This window comes from Cucurbita pepo, chromosome LG08 (assembly GCF_002806865.2).
Source record: "Cucurbita pepo subsp. pepo cultivar mu-cu-16 chromosome LG08, ASM280686v2, whole genome shotgun sequence".
Taxonomy (NCBI): Eukaryota; Viridiplantae; Streptophyta; class Magnoliopsida; order Cucurbitales; family Cucurbitaceae; genus Cucurbita; species Cucurbita pepo.
The window spans coordinates 4,101,621-4,121,891 of NC_036645.1; the positions used below are offsets into that span (position 1 = coordinate 4,101,621).

The window sequence follows — 20,271 nt, forward strand, 5'->3', positions numbered from 1 at the left end:
AAAAAAAAAAAAAAAAAAAGAAGAAGAAGAGAGTTTGGCCCTGCCTACATAAAAAGACTTCAATCCAAAAGAACAATACCAAAATTATAATTACAAAAAATACTAGAGACCGAAGCTCACAACGACATATTAAACCTAGCCACGTTGCAAACCCTCCACACTCACTTTCTTGACCTCTCTAAAAATTCTGTTGTTCCTCTCACAACCCAAATACCCACAAAACTGCAGAGAAACTCGCTTCCTACAACACTTTGTCCTTCCTCCAAATAGGAGGATTTAGAAGCACCTCCTCCATCATAAGGGGAAACATGCAACCAAGTCACTGACAACCAAATCAATACAAAATATACTCAGATGTGATATTTTTTTATAGAGCTAGAAATCCATACATGATATTTGTGATCTTCTTTGTGTCAATTATAGTTTCATTTTGACATAACAGACTTGTTCATTACGACTTATTTGGATTACAAAAAAAAACTTTCATTGAGAAAAAAAAAAGAAAAGAAAGAATGCAAAAGGTTCAACAATAGCTAACTAAAATGAAAAGGGCTCAAATCTAAGAGAATAAGACTTATCAAATAATTGTTTTTTTTAGAGAAATAAAGAGAAAGCAATTACAAAATTCTTTAGAAACAGGTGCCCAACCAAAGGGTTAAACCTAGCTAAAGATCAAACATCCTCCACTGAACACTTCACATCCTTGAAGATCCCGTTTGTTCGTTATAAGATGGTTTGCATAATTTTTGAAACTATTAAGTCAAATCATCCCCCTTATAACAGACAATTAAATGACCAGACAATAAATAAATTCCCTTCTATCCCTCCTAGAATAAGTACACAACAGAGAGACCTACCATACTCAATTAGATGGGAAAGTACAATAAGCCGATAACTTAATAGAAAAAATCACGCAGCCGAACTCGATTCACGCAACTATTGCTATCATTTGGGAGTTTGGTTGGACAGTGATCAGAGTACATCCAGAGACGAGGACTTCAATTCTCTTTTGACAAGGTTCTTTTCTTAGCTTCTGATTGAAATTCACTAGCAAAGTATTTCAGATATACGAGTCTACTGACACATCTGTGTTATAGTATATCTGTGAATTTAGGAACTATTGGTCTTTTGTCTTTTACTGTAATTTTACTATTATTAGTTTAGGGCTCCCATGTATGAGATTCTCCCATATTTTGGTCTCACAATGCCATGGTATCAGAGCACTAGGTCTTTCTGAGGGCAACTTAGGTTTTGTGAGTTATTCAAGATTTGTGAACATTAAGGGTTTGAGATTTGGAACACCTTCTTGGCGGATTTGGACAATTGCCATCAGGATCCGCTGCCGCCACCACCAAGGTCCATCGCCAAAGTACTTTTTGACACCACCAAGCCCAAAAGATAGCCCAATTGCCAATCAGCAGGGCTTCCATGTATGCTTATGTATATTTGAGTCTACTGTATAGAATGAATGAGATTTTCCAACGTTTTGGTCTCACAACAACAAAATCAAATTAGAAGAGTTGAAAAGGCTGTAAAAAAAAATTTAATCTTGAAGCAAAAACGAAAAAAGATGAGAATCATTTCATGTTAATCAATGTTAATCTCAAAGGAGAACTTGAATTTGGAAGCTCAAGGAAAAAGGATAAACATTCCAATCTCTGTACAGCAATGATGGCATATGAGAATCAGTTTTCAAATCATTCATCCACCAATAGCACAAAATTAAGTATGGAGAAAACGTGGGGAAAAACGAACAAATAATTGAAGCACTTAGGAAAAGAAAAAGAAAAGATATATGTATACCTTGGAAATACTTCTCTGCATCCATTAGATATAGGCTGCAAATTATTATCATCATATAATTGGGATTCAACTTCTTCGTCATCCAGTAACGAACCATAATCTGTTCCAGAAACAGTATCACCAAACGAGCTTGAATTTTCGGTTGAATCATTGCATTCACTACTAGGACCTCCCTCACAATTATCTGTACACCCAATAATATCAATCTCCATATCCTCACTTCTGTCGTACATCATACTTCGTTCAACAGATGGAGCTTCCATGCCATGACTTTTTTCCTGACCACTACTCGTACTCTGCTTATCCTGAGCAGCATTTTTGTCCTCCACACACCTTGAAATCTCCATCAAAGTTTCCTCCACTTTTGATCCATTTTCAGGTCTCATGCTAATATAGGCCAAAATTAAGGCCCTCTTTTGTACAATCAGGCAATTACATCTAAACAAATGAACAGCATCAGAACGCAATACACCTACACCAATACTTATTCAGAGTATATCACAAGTACCTAAAGTACGCAAAAATATTTTAAGCCTTCCAAATGTAAATAGCATAAAGAAAAATTTAAATTGAATGTCCAACAATTGATTTTGTTCATAATCCTACATCTGTTTCCACAAGAAGATGCTATTTATAGGTTGAAAAAAAATAAGTAAAGAACGAATTCATTGAAGAACTCATTAATTCTTGTTTGAAATCCATGAGCACATGACACAAAGAACAGAATGGCCTCACTACTTTCATTCAAAAGCAAGAAGAAGACGAAGAAAGCAATCTTGACCTCACTATCAATCTTTCTCATCGAAATGAAAAGGGAGATAACGCATAGAGATTGAAAGACCAATAAACACATAGATCATATAGCCAAAAATAGGACCAAATTAGTGAACGGTAGCACAAAACACAAAAGCCTCCGGGAAGAAAATCAGCAAAGAAAAAGCATTTCACCAATACAAGAAGTGAGAAACGAACAAGGACAACTATCGCTACACTCCGATCAAAAAAATCAACAAACAAATAACAGCCCATGTAAGGTCAAAGGGAAAAGTTCACATCACCCCTAAAATTCTTCAACAAATTGCATAATCCATTTCGGACAAGAAATCTTCAATAAAAAAATAAAAAAGAACTCGAAAACTGAAACGTATTATTAATTAAATTTCTCGAGCATCAGAATAGTGCCATGTTGACTGAACTATGGCAACAAGTTCACACTTTCAAGAGCCAAAAAGAAAATCCTCTTCCCGATTCTGACTCTTCGAAAGAGTGAAGGAAGAACCAACCTGGTTTGGGGGTGAATCGATTTCGAACAGTTCTTCTGCCCGAACTCGTCGATCGGCGAGTGAATCGAACGCACCGGAGGCTAGGGATAGCCGGACGACGACTAGATGAAGTCAGATCCGGCGAAATCAAGGGGAAAAATGAATCAAAAGAGGAAGAAAGTGAACGGAATTGAACGAAAACTGTACAGTCAGAACGTGGGATGAATTTACGCCAGAACAAAACAGAAACACCGCCAATTTTGGTTTCATTATATAGTTTTATGATGCAAAAAATGGACCCCATCATGTATTAATCATGGGGTCTACCGCCCCGAATTTTCACATGATCTTCCATTCCTGATTGATCTGTCCGGTCACAGTGTCCAAATTAAACCCCTCCCGCATCCACAATCAAATTCATTCCGCTTCTGCATACTATTATCCTTATATTACTCACTCATCACCTAATCAATATCTTAATCATCTAAATTAAGTTTAATTATCAATTTTTATCTCTTAATTTCAAAAATTTTATCCATTTGGTCCATAAAATTTTTAAATTACAAATTAAGTCATTACGATCCTTAAATTTTGTAGAATTAGAAATAGAATTTATGAGAATAAAATATTTGAGAATCAAGTAAAGATATTGCTGTCATAATTTTATATAAATCAATAATATATATTTTTAGTTATGGTAAGTATTTCTAACCATTTTATTATACTAATCAATTTTAGGGAATTAATTGGGGTTACTTTGATTAATTTTTTATTAATTTTAACTAATTTATTTTTCATTCACTTGTAAATATATTATGAATAATATGTTTTTTAATTTTTTATGGTAATTATCATCGAAGAAATTAACGAATGATACATGATATTTTTGCCACAACTGCTATTGGCTTCGAGCGTAGGAATAGCTCGATGAGCTTTATTGCCCGCATAGAAGAATGCATCATGCCTAATAAGCGATCGTTTAGATGATCTCAGAAAATGTTTGAAGATTTGAGAGCAGCCCTTTGGCTGAAGTGGTGGATCGGAACGCTAGATTAGACCTCACCATGAGAGCGGTGGGAAACCAAACCCCAGCTGGACGCATAGTACAATTCAACAAGATAAAGATTCCTGAGGCGAAGCCCTTCGGTGGGGTTCGAGATGCCAAGCCTCTAGAGAACTTTATCTTCGAACCCAAATTTCGAACCACAATACCCTTACAAAAGAAACAAATGTCACATTAGCATCAATGCATGTTAGCAAAGTTGTGGTGAAGATCCAAGTATATGGAGATTCAAGATGACTGATGTACTATGGACACGAGAGCTTAAAACAAAAACTTCACTCTCAATTCTTTCCAAGCTATAAGAAGATGTAACTGGTCGTCGATTCTTCCCGAGTTATATGCTAACAAAGTAATAGTTGATTACTCGCTTTTAGTTCGTAACATTGCTTTCTTTAAAATTGTTTTCAATATATTTCCTTGATCACGTTTTCTAAACATTTCTCTACCCAGAGGCTCAAGCACACGTCGATATTATCTGCAAAGTCGAAAATTCATTAAAATCACCACCATTTATTAAACAACTCCACCTTCAAATGGATAAACATTTAATTAAATAAAGTTGAGTAAATAAACATCCTCAATTCATCTTCAACCACTCCAACGCAAAAATGAGAGCTAAACATTGTACAATCTTTAGCATATTTAGAACTTCTATCATTACAAAGCAAAATATCATCAAAACCAATATAAAAAAAAAAAAAAAAAAAAAAAAAAAAAGGTTTCAAGGTAACGTGATTCTTTTCGACTCCCTGCATAAAGTACCATCGGTATATATGAACTCTACTAGAACGGGGACCGAGAATACAGGAAGAACATGCTTCGAAAACGACCTTTTTGATGCCTCTGATAAAAGTTGTACACCAGGGAGTAACATTGAAGCTGAGAAGGCGAACCACATAGTTCGTGAACTACTTGGCAACAGAAACTCGGTATATGATTAAAATGGGGCATTTACAAGCGCGACTGGTTCGGTCGGGCATGCCATGCAGCTCATTTAAGCTCCATGAGATGAGTTGCACAAGAAGTCAGCATCTGTTGGAGATTTATATTGAACTTGTCATTAAAGGGAAGATTCAATGTTGTGATGCTCTAAGTTTCTAAGAACAATTCTAGCAAAGATCTTGGCTTGCAATGGAGCAGTTGCTGCTGCAGCTGCCGTACGCAGGGCTCTCGATGCTCCTGCATTCTGCATAAGGCTTGCGTGGTGTAAGGCATGCCGACCCCCCGGGATCGTAAACTGCATATCGAAGAGTACGAGTAATGAAGAACAATCGTGCAAGATAATCAGAAGAAATACTATGAACTAAATCTGTATGTACCTGTAAAAGAGCAAATGCTGCACATGCTTTTAGTGTAGGTGATGGATTTCGAAGCATTGTAATAAATCTTCCAATTTCAGCTCCACTAACAATTATGGAAAATTAGAGTAAGATTAAATGGGTATGAGAATACGAGCGTAATTTCTCGAAGGGGTTCGAGTAAACCTGCATCGAAGATGACCCGCTTCTTGAATACGAGCTCGTTCTGTTACTTGAACCAACGCTGCGGGTGCCGAGGATGCAGCAGCAGAGGCGAATGCTTGTGGGTCTGAAAAGGTTTGGACAAAGGCTTCAATGTTCTTTAAAGCCATCCTTCTAGCCCCATCTAAGCTCACACTCTTGGAAAGGCCTTCTGATGAGCTTCCTGGTAAGGCACATTCGTCCATTCTGCAAAAAAGTTGAAATCAATCAGCCAAGTAATTCTTTTTCAAAAACATGAACGCAGCATGTCGAATGGTCGATGTACCTTCCATCGAACATGTAAGCTAACGCCAATGCAGCCATGAAGCGAGCCATTTTCGAAACTGATGCATAACAAAGATGAACTAAGGCTGGAACACCGCCTTCCTCTACAATGCGAAGGGCGTTATCTGGGTTAAAGGCAAGATTCCAAAGCGCTCCAGCAGCAGTCTCGTGAACATCCTGAAGATTGAAGGGCATTATCGGTTGAACGTTCGCACATATTTCACGTGTTCCTTATCAAGAAACTAACGAATAATTTGAAATGCTTACTTCGGCGTCTGAGCGTGCCAAAGCAATTAACGGTGCAACGCCCCCTTGCTGACCAATAGCAATGCTAAAAGAAACCCCAAAAGGTTATAGATTAGAATTAAACCACAAAATCAAAGAGTTAAGCCTGATCATTAATGATTTTATACCATCCAAGGCTCAAATATTATACCTGTTCGCTTCCGAAACCGACAATCCCCACAGAGCACCAGCTGCCCTTTCCTGAAGACCCGGAGATGCGTTTGAACAAGACTGTGCTAGAGCAACCTAAATTAAAAATAACGATAATATTTAATAAATAACGACGTAAATGCAGAAGATTGGTGAGCTTATCATCAATATTGTCCTCGAGCTCGAACATATATGTTAATCATCCCCAGCTTGTTACAAAGATAATCTATATGAACTCCGTTTTGCTCTTACTTCAACAAATCTTTGTATGGATTAAAACAAAATCCACGATCATGGTTTGTGCATAACAAGACGTGCTTTTAATTGAGCGACGGAGCCATCAAGATTGAGCTTAACTGCAAACACGTATTTATCCAATAGATTTCTTCGTATAGGACGAGAACATGAGGAGTCGGTTTTTTAAGATTTCATGCAGGCAAAATTAATGGTGTGAGATACCGAGTCAATCTCCGCAATAATGAGACTGAGAGGTGATTCAACAGCATGTAGATAGGGTCATATTATTCTTTCACTTCCCGAATTAATTCTTTTCGATCTTTATTGATTCAGACATCGTACGAGAGACGATCAGCTTTTACAGCAATGAACAATTTAAAGTACGAGGTTAAGGAACTTACCAATGCCTCGACACCGCCTGCAGCTGCAATCGCTTCTCTATTTCTGTCATCAAATGATAAGTTCCATAGGGCTCCAGCAGCTTCTTGCCTGTACCATGAGACAAAAACAATATATTGGATTAAAACCTACTTATGTACTTAACCCAAGATCCAGTAGTTTCTCGCACAGAGTTTCGATACAATTGTAAGAAAACGATGCAGAAGCTCATCCTATGAACGGTCTAATTTAGTTTCAATGTTAGAGGTATTTGTTCTAATTTATTAAAATGAAACCTCTGCAATTTGAGAAAAATTTTCCCACGAACATATGTTTAAACGGAAGGTCTTACGCTAGTCCTGAATTGTGATTCCACATCGGTTGGAGAGGGGAACGAAACATTCCTTATACGGGTGTGGAAACCTCTCCCTAGAAGACGCGTTTTAAAACCTTGAGGGGAAGCCCAAAAAGGACAATATTTGATAGTGGTGAGCTTGGGCTGTTACAAATGGTATCAGAGCCAGACATTGGGCGGTGCGCCAACGAGGACGCTAGGCTCCCAGAGGGAGGTGGATTGTGAGATACCTCATCGGTTGGAAAGGGGAATGAAACATTCTTTATATAAGGGTGTGGAAACCTCTCTCTAGTAGACGCGTTTTAAAACCTTGAGAGGAAGCCCAAAAAGAACAATATTTGATAGGGGTGGGCTTGGGCTGTTACAAATGGTATCAGAGCCAGACATTGGGCGGTGCGCCAACGAGGACGCTAGGCTCCCAAAGGGAAGTGGATTGTGAGATACCACATCGGTTGGGAAGAGGAACGAAACATTCCTTATAAGGGTGTGGAAACCTTTTCCTAGCAAACGCGTTTTAAAACCTTGAGGGGAAGCCTAGAAGGAAAAGTCCAAAAAAGACCATATTTGCTAATAGTGGGTTTGGGCTGTTACAAATGGTATCAGAGCCAGACACCAAGCAGTGTGCCAGCGAGGATGCTGGGCTCCCAAGAGGGGTGAATTGTGAGATACCACATCAGTTGGAGCGGAGAACGGAACATTCCTTATAAGGGTGTAGAAATCTCTCCCTAGCAGACGCGTTTTAAAACCTTGAGGGAAAGCCGAGAAGGGAAATCTCGAAAAGGACAATATTTGTTAACTCAATACTTTTGACTTACCAGACAACCTAGCTTAATCGATAGGATAATATTTTACAAAAAAAAAAACAAAAAAAAAAACAATTGAATCATACCTGACACCTTCATGAGGAGAATGTGTGAGTTGGACAAGTGCTTCAAGTGCACCTGCCTCTTGTCCAACAGCAGAGTTGTTTGTGTTGCTATCACCGTGGGCAGCCAAATTTGCCAATGCCCGAGCTGCCTGAAATTTTCAAATTCCAAAATTTGAAAATTTAGACTTACAGATTGAACAAACAAAAGTATCAACAAAAAAAAAGGTCCAAATGAAAATTATAATAATCTTCAAAATACTACAATTAACATTTTGTGGTTCGTAGTGGTTCCGACATAATTCTTGCCCCAAGGCAACACAAAAACACGCTCAGCCGATCAAAGAAGGCCGGTAATCTCTCCCTTTCCCTTCTCGAGCTAATTCTTACCCCTGGCCAACCTTACCTTCACGATTCAGCCCTTTTAACTAACTTCACAGAGGGATATCGTTGAACTAACCAAAATTTCCATGGCCCCTGATTGATCGTTGGTTCGGTAAGCAAAAGAATCTTCTATTTCCATAGCCCTTTAAAATACATCAGTTAGTATAGGTGGCCCAACTTGGGTTTCAGCATGATTACCAATGGCCTGTTTCATTTGAGAGACATGAAAAACAGGGTTGAGTGGAGGTTTCTTTTGGTCATTGGAGTTTAAATGCCACAGTTCCAAGCCATCAATTCTGATTCATTTGCAGACTTAGTTTGAGCTTTGGCTGATAAGGTATGGCTAGAAGGTGATAGGACGCTTTTTCAAAGATAACAGCAACCAAATTGGTTCTTGAAGTGTCGATTTTGATTATAAACTTGGTTGAAATTGCAGCGTGACCGTGCCCCTTTTCAAATTTCCAAAAGCTTTGGTACCTTGCTCATTCTATTCAAATGCCCCCTTCTTCAACAACTAAGATAGAGAAGTTGTTTTGCTTCCAAGGAAACCACGTAAGTCTTTGATCGTTTGAGGGAGAGGCCCTTTAATCATGGATCTAACCTTCTCGGGATCTGTTGCTACTCCAACCGAAACCTGATGGGCGACATACCCTAATCTAGTCCTTCGCAAAGTGACATTTCCCTAAGTTTTATATATATATATATATATATATATATATATATAGAAGTGGCGTAGGTGTTCACATAGCTAGAACTATAAATCGATATGTCGTCAGAGAAAAAACCAAAATGAACATAGAGAGGAACAACCTGAAAATTCAGTTCATTAGAGCTTGGAATGAGGAGGGAGCATTCATAAGGCCAACTGGCATAACGAGGAGCTCATGGTTGCCTTTATGAGTCCTCAAAGTGGTTTTTCTCAATGTCTCAGTCAGGCACACGAGTCTAGTGGTAACCAAATTTCAGATCAATTTTGGAATAGATGGAAGATCCATTCAACTCATCCTCGAGTTCTTCAAATACTGGAATCGGGAATTTACCTAGTAGTGTGGCATTGTTCATCGCACGATAATCTATACAAAACCGCCACCTTCCATCCTTTTTCACTAAAAGCACCGAGCTAGAGTATGGGCTAACACTTAGTTGAATGATCCCCGAGACTAGCATTTCCTATATCAATTTCTTTATTTCAATACTCTGCACAGGGGGATAACCATATGGACGGACATTCGCCGATGATGTACCCTATTTCAAATGAATTCGATGATCAATGTTTCTTATTGGGATAATCCTTCAGGCAATTAAAACATGTCTTTATACTCTTGCAACAATTGAAGCACTAAAGCCGATAACTCATCGGCTAGAACAAATATGACCAGGTTTAAGGAAGGAAAGACTCAAGCAAAAGCCTAGACTATTCTTCTTAAACGAGGTAAAGCAATGAAGCTCCCTGATTGAACTTGGGTTGAACTATCTCTTTGATTGAATGAGGCTCTAAATAGGTAGATGTTTGTTTGTTTCTTTAAGTCAGGTTTAAGGAAAGATTAATGAGACTGGGTCACACGGTTAAGTATTGAAACAGGCACCAAAGCTTTGAACTTAACCAAAAAGCCTTGGTCACTCTTCCATGTTTTCGTTGTGTTCTTAAAGGTTACCTTTGTCTTGGTTAGACTCGAATCCCCTTTAAGAACAATTTGATCATCCCCCATAGTGTGATCGTTAACCCTCTAATTCAAGGGGTAAGAAGCTCCAGTTGATCGTTAAGTTCCTTAGGTTGAAGACCACTCCTTTACAAGTCCCTCTTCCCCTCATGGCCACCCTAGATCCCATGATCACTCCATAATCGGTCGTTTCCATAATCGGCAGTTTCAAACTATCCCCTGACCTTTGTGCTATGAAGTTGAGGGTTGCCCCACGAGCGATAAGGACCACTACCTCTTGCTAATCGATTGCCTTTTTCATCTTAATTGTGCTCGGAAGTTAGGGTCAGCTCTAAAGCATCTTCTTCTTCCACTACTTGTTCATCGAGAATTTCTGCCATCTCCTCTATGATTTCTGATTCTTCTTTGTCGGGATGCATCATCATTGTCCTTAATTCTTTAGACTTACATTTGTGTCCCACCATGTGTCTTTCATCACAATGAAAATACAAACCCTTTTCCTTGCGAAACTAAAACTCAACATCTGACATCCATTCATCAAACCTTCTCTCTGTGTCGTGGCTTGAGTATTGCTTGCTAAGGTAATGGTAGACATGGGTATCGGTTATGGTGTTTTCGTGCCTTCTTTACCACTCGAGGGGTTCGAGCTTGGGTCTGAATATAATGGGTTCCCCCCCACTACATTTAGTTTGGCTATCTCCAAGTAGGCTTGTTTTGTGTCTTCGACCAATTGGACCTTCAACACATCACGTCTGCAATCTAATCTGTTCATGAATGTGTTTCTGATAACTTCATTCAACAAGTGAAACAATTGAGCCATTCAGATTGTAATTGGTTCAGCACGACTCAGTTTGACAGTTGAACCAAAACCTAACCATTAAGATATAAAAGAAAATGAGAAAATTGAACCAATGTGCTATATGAAACATAACCAAACCACTTGAACCAATTAACTAATGGTCTAGTCGGTTTGGTTTGACGGTTCATTGCCTGATTAATTTCAGGCATGGGTGGATTGGAGGCGGGTGCGTAAACAAGTTGGAACTGACAATTGATTTCATTTCGTTGGGAGCTTCAAAGGAATTGAGCTCCAAGCTAGCTAACGAACGTGGATCACTCTCCATCGCACCTGCCAACAGTGATTTCCAATCGTCCGATGTCAACTCAACCGCAAACGTGGCCATCATTTTTCAAGTTTCTTCATAAGCAAATATCTTTTGAGTTTCCTCTGTTTGGACCAATATATGGGCTCTACGGATTTCTTCAATAACGCTATATTTTAACTTTCGAACCTTTTCCTTTATACTCTCGATGTGTTGAACCTTCTCCTTAATGCCTCGAATCTCCGATTCAATGATATCCAATCACTCATTAATTCTTTTCTGGGCATTTTACCAATCTTACCCAAGTTGTGATACTCTACTGCCAATATGCAAGGATCTATCTCACAATGTATTGATATTATGAGACAATTCTTGCCCTGCTACCAATATATAAGGATATGCCTCCCTATGTATTGATATTTCGAGATAATTTTTGCCCTTACGCAATACAAGACGCTCACATATGTTGTTTAAAAGGGTGGTTGGTAACAATAAGCACATCCATAGGGTAGAACCACACTCCTTCCGAACGTCTTAAAAAGATATGCCCGTATTTTCCAAAAGAAGGGGTCATGAACAAAAATACGATTTTGTGATTCGGTCTATTCTTTACACAAAGATAATTTGGACTCGCAACACTTTTCATAATTCTCCTTGATAGAACCTCATGTATACTTTCGGGATCATTTCACACCATCAATGAAATGTTCATGTTTCCGACACAAAAAAAGAAAAGAAAAAAAGAACGACTTTTGTCATATTTTTATTTTCGCTCGATTTTGTATCTTTTAGCATGAGCCTCTTTTCACTATTTCAACAAAAACCATTTTTCTTGTTAAAAGAACGTCTTGGGGAACGATTTAACATAGCAACCAAAGGAAAGAGCAAGAACCGACACCTCTTTGTTGTCAATGGTACCTGATTTTTGTGCGAATGCAAGAAGTTCGTTAAAAATACTTTGAGGAAAGACCATAAAATTGCCAGCTTGGACAACTCGTATTTGCAAAACATAAAGTATCATCTACATGTTGGATTTGACTCGAGAGAAATACGAATCTTCTCTTTGCATGTCTCAAAACCCTCAACAATGTTTTTCTTTTAACGGTTTCTACAAAATTTTGAAGGCATAAATTCCGAGGGTGAACAAAAATGGGGGAAGGAAGAAAGGATCCCCTCGGATCCCCTCGTTTAATTCCAAATGAAGCATAGAGTGTACCTGTAACAGCCCAAGCCTACCACTAGCAGATATTGCCTTCTTTGGGCTTTCTCTTTCGGGCTTCCCCTCGAGATTTTTATAGTACCTCTGATCCTTCCATTAATTAGGATGGAGAAGTTGGTAGAGGAAAGGCATCCAAAAATTCATTATTTTCTTCATCACATTCCAAACCCCTTTTATTCCATGATAGCATCAGCAAAGGACCAATCATCCTGTGATAAGTTCTCTCAAAGTGTATTTTAAGAAAGTAGTCATCCATTGATTTTGCAGCCAAGAGAATAGCATCTATGATTTGCCTCCAATAAAAGCCATTAGGGATCCGTCGATGATGTAGGGGAGGACCTTGCCGAGTCTATCACAACCAAAACCTTACCCATGACCAATGACCTCGTAAGACATGTGACCGGAGTATTGAAAAAGGGATGGTTGATAACTTGCCACTTCTCTTGTAAGCAATGCACTCCAAGGGAAGACACATCTCAAGAGTGCCTTTCTTAGGCCATTATGAATAAGATTAGGCCATCTTCACTCCCTTGTTATGTGATGTCCCACGTTGGTTGGGGAGGAGAACAAAACACCCTTTATAAGGGTGTGGAAACCTTCCCCTAGCAGACGCGTTTTAAAGCCTTGAGGGGAAGCTCGAAAGGGAAAGGCCAAAGAGGACAATATCTGCTAGCAGTGGATCTAGGTCGTTACATGTTAAGATGCCTTTTTTAAATAGAAACCGAACTTCATCCAAAAAGTGAAGTCCAAAACAAAACATAACACTCTAAACAAGATAAAAAAAGGAGCTTCAATCCAATATATAAGACAGAATGATTACAAAAGTCTTTAGAAATGGACACTTAGATAGAGGCATTTAACTTGGCAAGAGCCCACCTTGTTAAGATAGTCAAACCGGGACTTAGCAGAGGAACACCCCGACTCATAATAAAACTCACTTTCTCCTTCAGGTACATCGATGTCTCTCCTATTTAGTCATTTCTTAGCTTATTAGACAATGCATCATTCATCATGATTGTATACTCTTCCATACATTTGCACCGCCTCCGATAAATAATCCCCTCTTTAACTTTTCTAAAAACTTGCTCATTAAAACAAGGATCCTAAACTAAAGAACCAAAGAGCTTTTCACAACAAGTAACTCACCCCTTGAGGCCTCTTCTTGGAGTTCCCTCTCAAAGCCTTAACCGGCGTGTTTCCTCATAGCCCACTCGAAAGGCCCACTTGTCCAACTTAGGAGTTAATGCCTAACACAAGACTTTTGTCTTTGCTAATCATCAAGTCCATAATAGACTCAAAAAAAGATAACCTAGTTTGAGATTAACAAAACAACTTTCGTCGTGATAGGGCCAAGCTCCCACTCACCACCTGCACCTCTCAAAAACATTACCATCCACACCTCTCGAGACAATCCTACTTAAGATATCCGTGAGAGAGGTTCACCTTATCTCAAACATCTTGAAGCATGCATCCTACCTCTCGGATAGAATATCTAACTGTTCTCGTGCAATTCCAGAGCTAGGATCTCCTTCCTCCATTGCCTTAGCTTCAACTTGACATCTTTAAGCTTTCAAAACGCAACTCTCTCGTGTTCTCTTTACGATCTCTTTAGTGGTTTCTCTTGACAAGACATATATTTGAATTGGAATGTTTTTATAGTTCCAACAAGCGCGCTTTTGGAGCTTGCATCACTTAAGCATTAAGCTCTTTTCATTTTCCAAATGAAAGTTTCGTTTCTAATTGAAGAAAAAAAAAAACGCAAGTCTATCCGTCCTTGAATATTAAAGTCATTCCACTACAACTTGAAAGACGAGATAATGATGGATTTAGCAACCACAGGCTTTAAAACCGAAGGAGTTCAAGACGCCAATGAAAAGATATGATAAAAAAGAACGGTTCTTACCCTTCTAGCTGCTAGAAACTAGAACTCTATGAGAGTAGGAATAGACTAACACTTAACTTAAATCAGGTTAATATATCATTTCCAAGAGGTCTTTGATTCAATTCTATATCAATGTTCAATTCGTTAAAAGAAAACACCTCATATTCGAGGTCCTCGTGTGGCTAAGACTTTCCTTCATCTCCCACATCCTCCCGACCCTCCCAAAAATGGTGTTTAAGGCAAGACGTCAAATCATAAACATCATAGCCAAAAACCTTTCTCCATCTGCCAAAGAAAATAGCACTAGAAATGACCTCACCAAAATTCATCGAATAAAACTTCTAATCAATCCTAATCTCGACCTTTGACAGAGATGACATCGAAAAAATACCCGGAAAAAAAATTAATCACTGAAGTTCACACAATGTGCACGACAACATACAATAACATTCTACGAAAATTAATTTTGTTAAAAAATCAATGATATTAATTTGGATGATCACCTGTTCTTGCACTCCTTCGAACTTGCAAGTGCGAGCAAGCATCACCAAAGCATGCACGCCACCGGCTAAAGCAACTTCAGTACTACACCTATCGTCAGCTGCCAAATTTGCTAGTGCCCCCGCAGCACGTTCCTGAATGTACATGTGAAACAATATTAAAATCTATAATTTCTGAGGAACTTAATTCAGCGCTAGAAACGTGTAACGCTCAACGAGGATGGTTAAGGGAATAGGCAGAGACACGGATATCGAATAATGAAATGGAGAAACTTACAAGAACTCCATCACCACCAGAAGACCATTTAAATATCAAATCAACTAAAGCTCTTACTCCGCCAGCCTCAGCAATCGCACCCTATTTTTATTTCCAAATATCGGTTGTCAAAACTCGAAGTTAAGAATCTCCAATTATGGTCTTACCGACAAATAAATTAACAAATATTAGACCTTGTGTTCCTCGCCAACCGAAAGATTCCACAATCCTCCAGCAGCCTCTTCTGCAACGAGCCTGTTCATGGATCTTGCAAGACCAGCAAGAATATCAATTCCGCCTTCTTCGGCTACAGCCTTTGCAACATTAGCGTTAACAGACAAGTTTGCTATGGCCTGCACAAGCAAAAGAATATCATAATAAAGTTGTTTCTGTAATAGTTATGAGCAATGGGTACAAAGAGAATCGTCCATATCTCGGTTATCGTCGAAATCTAATCAACCAACAAAATTTCTGTAACGTGCGTATTTGCCTGTTAGTGTATCCATATGAAATTTACCTTTGCTGCCTCGGATTGGAGCCCTTCCCTCCAAGACTTGGCCAAATTTAGGAGGAGACGTATTCCACCGCACCGCATAACTTCTTCTGCCCTTCCAGAGTCGATACTAGCATTTTCGTCATCGATGACAACAAAAGTTGCAAGGCCTGTTGCTGCCCTTTCTTGAACATCTTCTTGTGAACTCTGCATCAAACTAAGTAATAATGCTGCTCCTTGATTAAGCCAAAAATTATCCAGACCGTGCTGATTGCTCTCAGCGATACGCAGGAGATTATGAGATAATATCCACTCGATCCACGTCATTATCTCGTCCAAACTCTTATTTTTATTCTCCAAATTTCTCCAATCTAACAACATATTTTCACCTTTCTTTGTAGTATCGACAAATAAAGAAGCTATTTCCTTCACGACATCGGTGAAAAGGGCAAGTAATAATTTTCCTTTATATTTGCTGACAGTGAAGCTAGTATCTTCTTCTAAAACCGAACAATTGAAGGCGCACAAGATTTTCAAGCTCTGAGATGACGACATTAATCTTGATACAGCAACAGGACCAATATCCGTTCGTGAGACATCTAAACCAATCAAATTAGGCAGCTTGTGCCACTGATGTGAAACCGCACCCCACTTCATATTTGTGGTACCTGCAACCGAAAGAAAACGAACCGATGCTACATTTCCAAGGGCCATCTCATCTATATTCAAACAATCGATGAACCCAATATCGAGCAAATTTGGGCAATGCTTTGATAAAGCATTGAGAGCCTCAGCATTGACATCTATAATTCCAGAAAGCCTAAGCTTTTTCAACTTAGGACAACAAATGGCTATTGTTTTTATAGCATCACTACTAATCCTCTCACAGAAATCCGGCCCAAGCTGGAGGCTTTCAAGCGCCTCATGTCGAGCTGCAATTGCAGAAAGTGTAGCATCAGTAATTTTTCGACAGTAATCACCGCTTATTTCACGCAAATTCTTCGCAAGAAGAAGAATTATCGCATCAGCCGACTCTGCCCCACGAAACCTAAGCTTCTGAAGATTATTACATCTAGAAGCAAGGGAAGAAGCCATTGCAGCATCAATCTTATGCGCTCGAAGATCAAACGAAGTCCACAAGCACGAAGATAAACCAAGAACTCTCCATGTTCTACACGTCGATGACAAATTCGCCCGGTCACGATAATTCAAACAAGAAAACAGCTGAATGACTGTATCATCAGGCAAACAAGTCCAATCCACTGTCTGTTTATAATCCAAATCAGCTATCTCACATTCAATTTCAAGGTAGCTTGGCAAAATCAGCTTCTCCTTCCCTTTTCTACTCACCTTCCTACGAACCCTACGATTCATGTTCTAACCAATCCCAGAAACTCAGATACCGCTACCCCTGACCTGACAACACAATGGAAACACAGGCAAACACGAAACCATACTCTTTAAACCCAAATCCCCAATTCTGTAACGCGCTAGCCAACGCGAACCCTATGCTATTACCTCAAAACCCTGGCCCCCTCCGACGAACCAAGTTATGATTACCCCACAATTGATTGAAAAACTCTTAATGTGAACCAAAAAAAAACCCCAAGTTCGTCAAAAACAACAAAGAACAAAATTAATCCGCGTTATAGATTGATTACATGAACGAAAATCGCCGGCCCTTAAACCTGATAGAGTTTTTGCTATCTGGGTGCGCCGGTAAACCCTGAAATCTCCACCTTATACAATGAATCACGACACATTCAATATGGTTGATTGAAAAAAGTCGAAATTCAGCAGAAAAGATTGCGAAACGAAGGAGGAAGAAGGGGGAGAATTCAGGTGATGTTTTGAAGCTCAAACCCTCAAAGCATATGAACACCTCTCTCCCCTAATTTACTTTGAACTGCTATCAACAAATTAACCACAAGCATATCCAAACAGAGAGAATAAATATGAGAAAGAGGGTCAGAGAAGAAAAATGATGTGAATGAATGAATGAATGAATATCAACTACATAGCTAATCCGGGAAGAGCACTCACCCTTCTATATATATAAATATCATGTGTTTTATGCTGTCCTTTGTATTTGTACCACATGGGTTCCCAGATTTTGAGTTTTTTTCTTCATGGGCAGGCCTCAACCTTCCCAATCTTTTAGTAACATTTTTAAATTTTAATTGGGTTTAGTTTAAGAACCCTATTATTAATTCTCGGGTTTTGTTTTCGAGTTTCATTCGAACGTTTAACTTCTCGGGTTGATATTAATTATTTGTGTTGAATATCATATTCTTTGTTAGAACTAGTTTAGTTTGATGTCGTTTGTGTCTTTTATTCGATTGGTTCGAATTTCACATTAAGCAAAACACGAGGGTAAAGATTTGATTCATGAAAGTCAAAAAAATAAAACTTTAATGGAATGAGAATCAATGTAATTGTCATGCTTTTTCGTGGGAATCGTTGGACTTGAGTTTTAGGTCAAGATTTCGTCGCTCTTTCTCGTAGTTTAACTATTCATTATCGAGTATTATCATATAACGAACACATGAATGACAATTTAATTGGCAACATCGAGTGCATTGTTCTCATCAATCTCTTGGTTGTATTATTTGATAGAACCTTACGAATAGGTATGTAGTTTGTTAAAACTCTCCTAACTAGTGTGTTAAGATTATATAATTTAAAGTGATTAAAGTTATAATGTATTAATTAGTTGAGTTATCTGATCAATGATAAGCTCTAGTCACTTGGAAGCTATGAACGCTCGAAGGGAGATACAAACTAAAATGATCTTTGCCATGGTTGTAAGCAAAGCTATGATTTGAATCGTGCTCCAAGGTCGGCTAATGGAAGGAAAAAAGGTTACATGCAATAGGTTCGGTAGAATAGCAGAGTAAATACAAGTATTGATCATCCTTTCGGACCAGCTACTGATCATCATCTTGGTAAGCTATTGTCTCACCAACTAGCTAATTAGATGTGAGCCCCCCTTCGAAGGAATTCCTCCTTTTGCTCCTCAACATACGGGATATTACCGGTTGTTTCCGTTTCCATATGTTGTTCCCCTCCCATAATCTGATCTTTAATCTAATGATCTATTACGGTAAAACATTCATCTATTGTGTTGCTTCTTTTTTCGCCAAATCCTAATTTCGTTTTGCTTTTCTCGATCGTCGAGCATGATCGACTCTACTCTTTTCTCTGTCTCCCGACTTCGTTTCCAAGTGTCGTTCTTCTTTAGAGCCTCCATTTCTTCTATCGCGCAACTAACCAACTAGCCAAAGAGAGAGGGAGAGGGATCATGTCAATCAATTTGTATATACATTTTGTCCCTCATATACTTGCATGCTTAGCTTTCTTAGCTAATATCTTTGGTTTCAGTCTGGCGTTAATAAAAGTAGCGTACTCTTTTAATAGTGAAGACAAAGGGCAAGGCTTTTTTCATCGTAATAGTGGGCGGGTCTCATGAGATTTATGTCGGTCGTCGGAATCAAATTCAGGTTGCAGTAGAAGGATTCCTAGGACGAGAAGAAATCGAATCCATACACTCGATCCATTGCTTCTATCCCTCCCCAATGCCCATCCTTATATGTTCGAGCTTTACCCACTTTGTCAAGGGATCGAGAGCCAACAAACATGCATGAGAGGAACCGAGTTTGAAATTTAAAGGTTTGGGAATATGTTTTATAGAAGCTTTAGCCTTAGATATCTTCCTGGATTCTTAATAAATAAATAAAAAAAACCATGATTCTTGTCCCAATAGACTCGTCTTAAGGTACTAAAGATTTGCAGAATAAATCAAAAGTCAACCTAGGAAAATTTGATGTTTTTAAGGAACATAAAAAGTATCGAACACACTAAGTAAGTAGTACATTAGGACTTCGATTTAAGTGTTATTAAAGTTTAGGACCAAACTGAGCTGATTTTAACAATATAAACATAATGAACTGTTAGGATGCTCAATTTTTACGCAACAAAATGAACTCCAAAATGAACAAAACTGAAAACATGACTAGATGTCCATGTTTAGATCAATATACCATATTCCTTAAGATGAAATGTCCATGCACGAGATGTTTAGTACTGTAATACAAGGACGATTAGGGGTTCGCCAACTAATCTCTAAGCATGAACTCAGCTCGATCGTCAAGAGTTCGAATGACATTTTAGAATTGACTATATTTTATGTATACTTTGTGGGAACTATTAGGGTTTTTCCAGTTAATTCCCTTTCAGTGAAGTTGCGGTTCGGTGGGGTTGCTGTAGTACTTTTATGAGTTGATATAACTAGGATTGATCCTTGGAAAAGCATGAACTCAATGAAAACTTTATGAGTGTCGTGTGGATGCAGTTAGGGAGTTTCCAACTACTTCCTAATCGTGAGCTTGTTCAGATGATAGCAAGGGACTACATAGATAGACAAGTGTTGGCTAGATTGAGGGTCATGACCTCCTTCGTGCTTACCTAATGGGCTTGTTGGGATTTATACTAAAAAGTCTTGTAATTAATTTTTTTTTTTAAATAATGATTTTAATCGATGGTTATTAGTGTAATGTTGGACAATATATGGTTAACATATCGAAGGATCATG

The 20,271-nt window shown here is 38.6% G+C and overlaps 2 protein-coding genes across 4 annotated transcripts in view; both read right to left on the reverse strand.

Moving 5' to 3' along the window:
* The window catches only part of LOC111800693, a 9,660-nt gene extending 6,217 nt beyond the window's left edge, over positions 1–3,443 (reverse strand). The window contains exons 1-2 of one of the 3 annotated variants that reach the window (XM_023684498.1): positions 3,087–3,443; positions 1,804–2,275 (exon numbers count right to left, since the gene is read on the reverse strand). In XM_023684498.1, coding sequence (XP_023540266.1) covers positions 1,804–2,275; positions 3,087–3,372 — 758 coding nt within the window. In that variant the 5' untranslated portion in view covers positions 3,373–3,443. The remainder of the gene's footprint in view (positions 1–1,803; positions 2,276–3,086) is intronic. The other 2 variants (XM_023684499.1, XM_023684500.1) reach the window with 2 other exon arrangements.
* Positions 3,444–4,656: 1,213 nt separating this feature from the next.
* LOC111800398 (protein ARABIDILLO 1-like) lies at positions 4,657–17,739 on the reverse strand. Its single transcript, XM_023684074.1, has 12 exons — positions 15,705–17,739; positions 15,382–15,540; positions 15,209–15,289; positions 14,935–15,066; positions 8,207–8,334; positions 6,986–7,073; positions 6,349–6,443; positions 6,180–6,243; positions 5,914–6,089; positions 5,613–5,834; positions 5,448–5,532; positions 4,657–5,365 (listed from the first exon to the last, which is right to left on the reverse strand). Exons 1-12 carry the CDS (start codon positions 17,052–17,054, stop codon positions 5,189–5,191), a joined length of 2,757 nt encoding a protein of 918 aa, XP_023539842.1. The 5' UTR covers positions 17,055–17,739; the 3' UTR covers positions 4,657–5,188.
* Between the last annotated feature and the right edge of the window lie 2,532 nt (positions 17,740–20,271).

Coding starts and splice junctions, on each gene's coding strand:
- LOC111800398 (XM_023684074.1), bottom strand. CDS start 17,054: ATGAATCGTAGGGTTCGTAGGAAGGTGAGTAGAAAAGGGAAGGAGAAG. Junction 6,244..6,348: donor TCGGTTTCGGAAGCGAACAG/GTATAATATTTG, acceptor GGTTTCTTTTAG/CATTGCTATTGGTCAGCAAG. Junction 5,366..5,447: donor CAGCATTTGCTCTTTTACAG/GTACATACAGAT, acceptor TTCGATATGCAG/TTTACGATCCCGGGGGGTCG.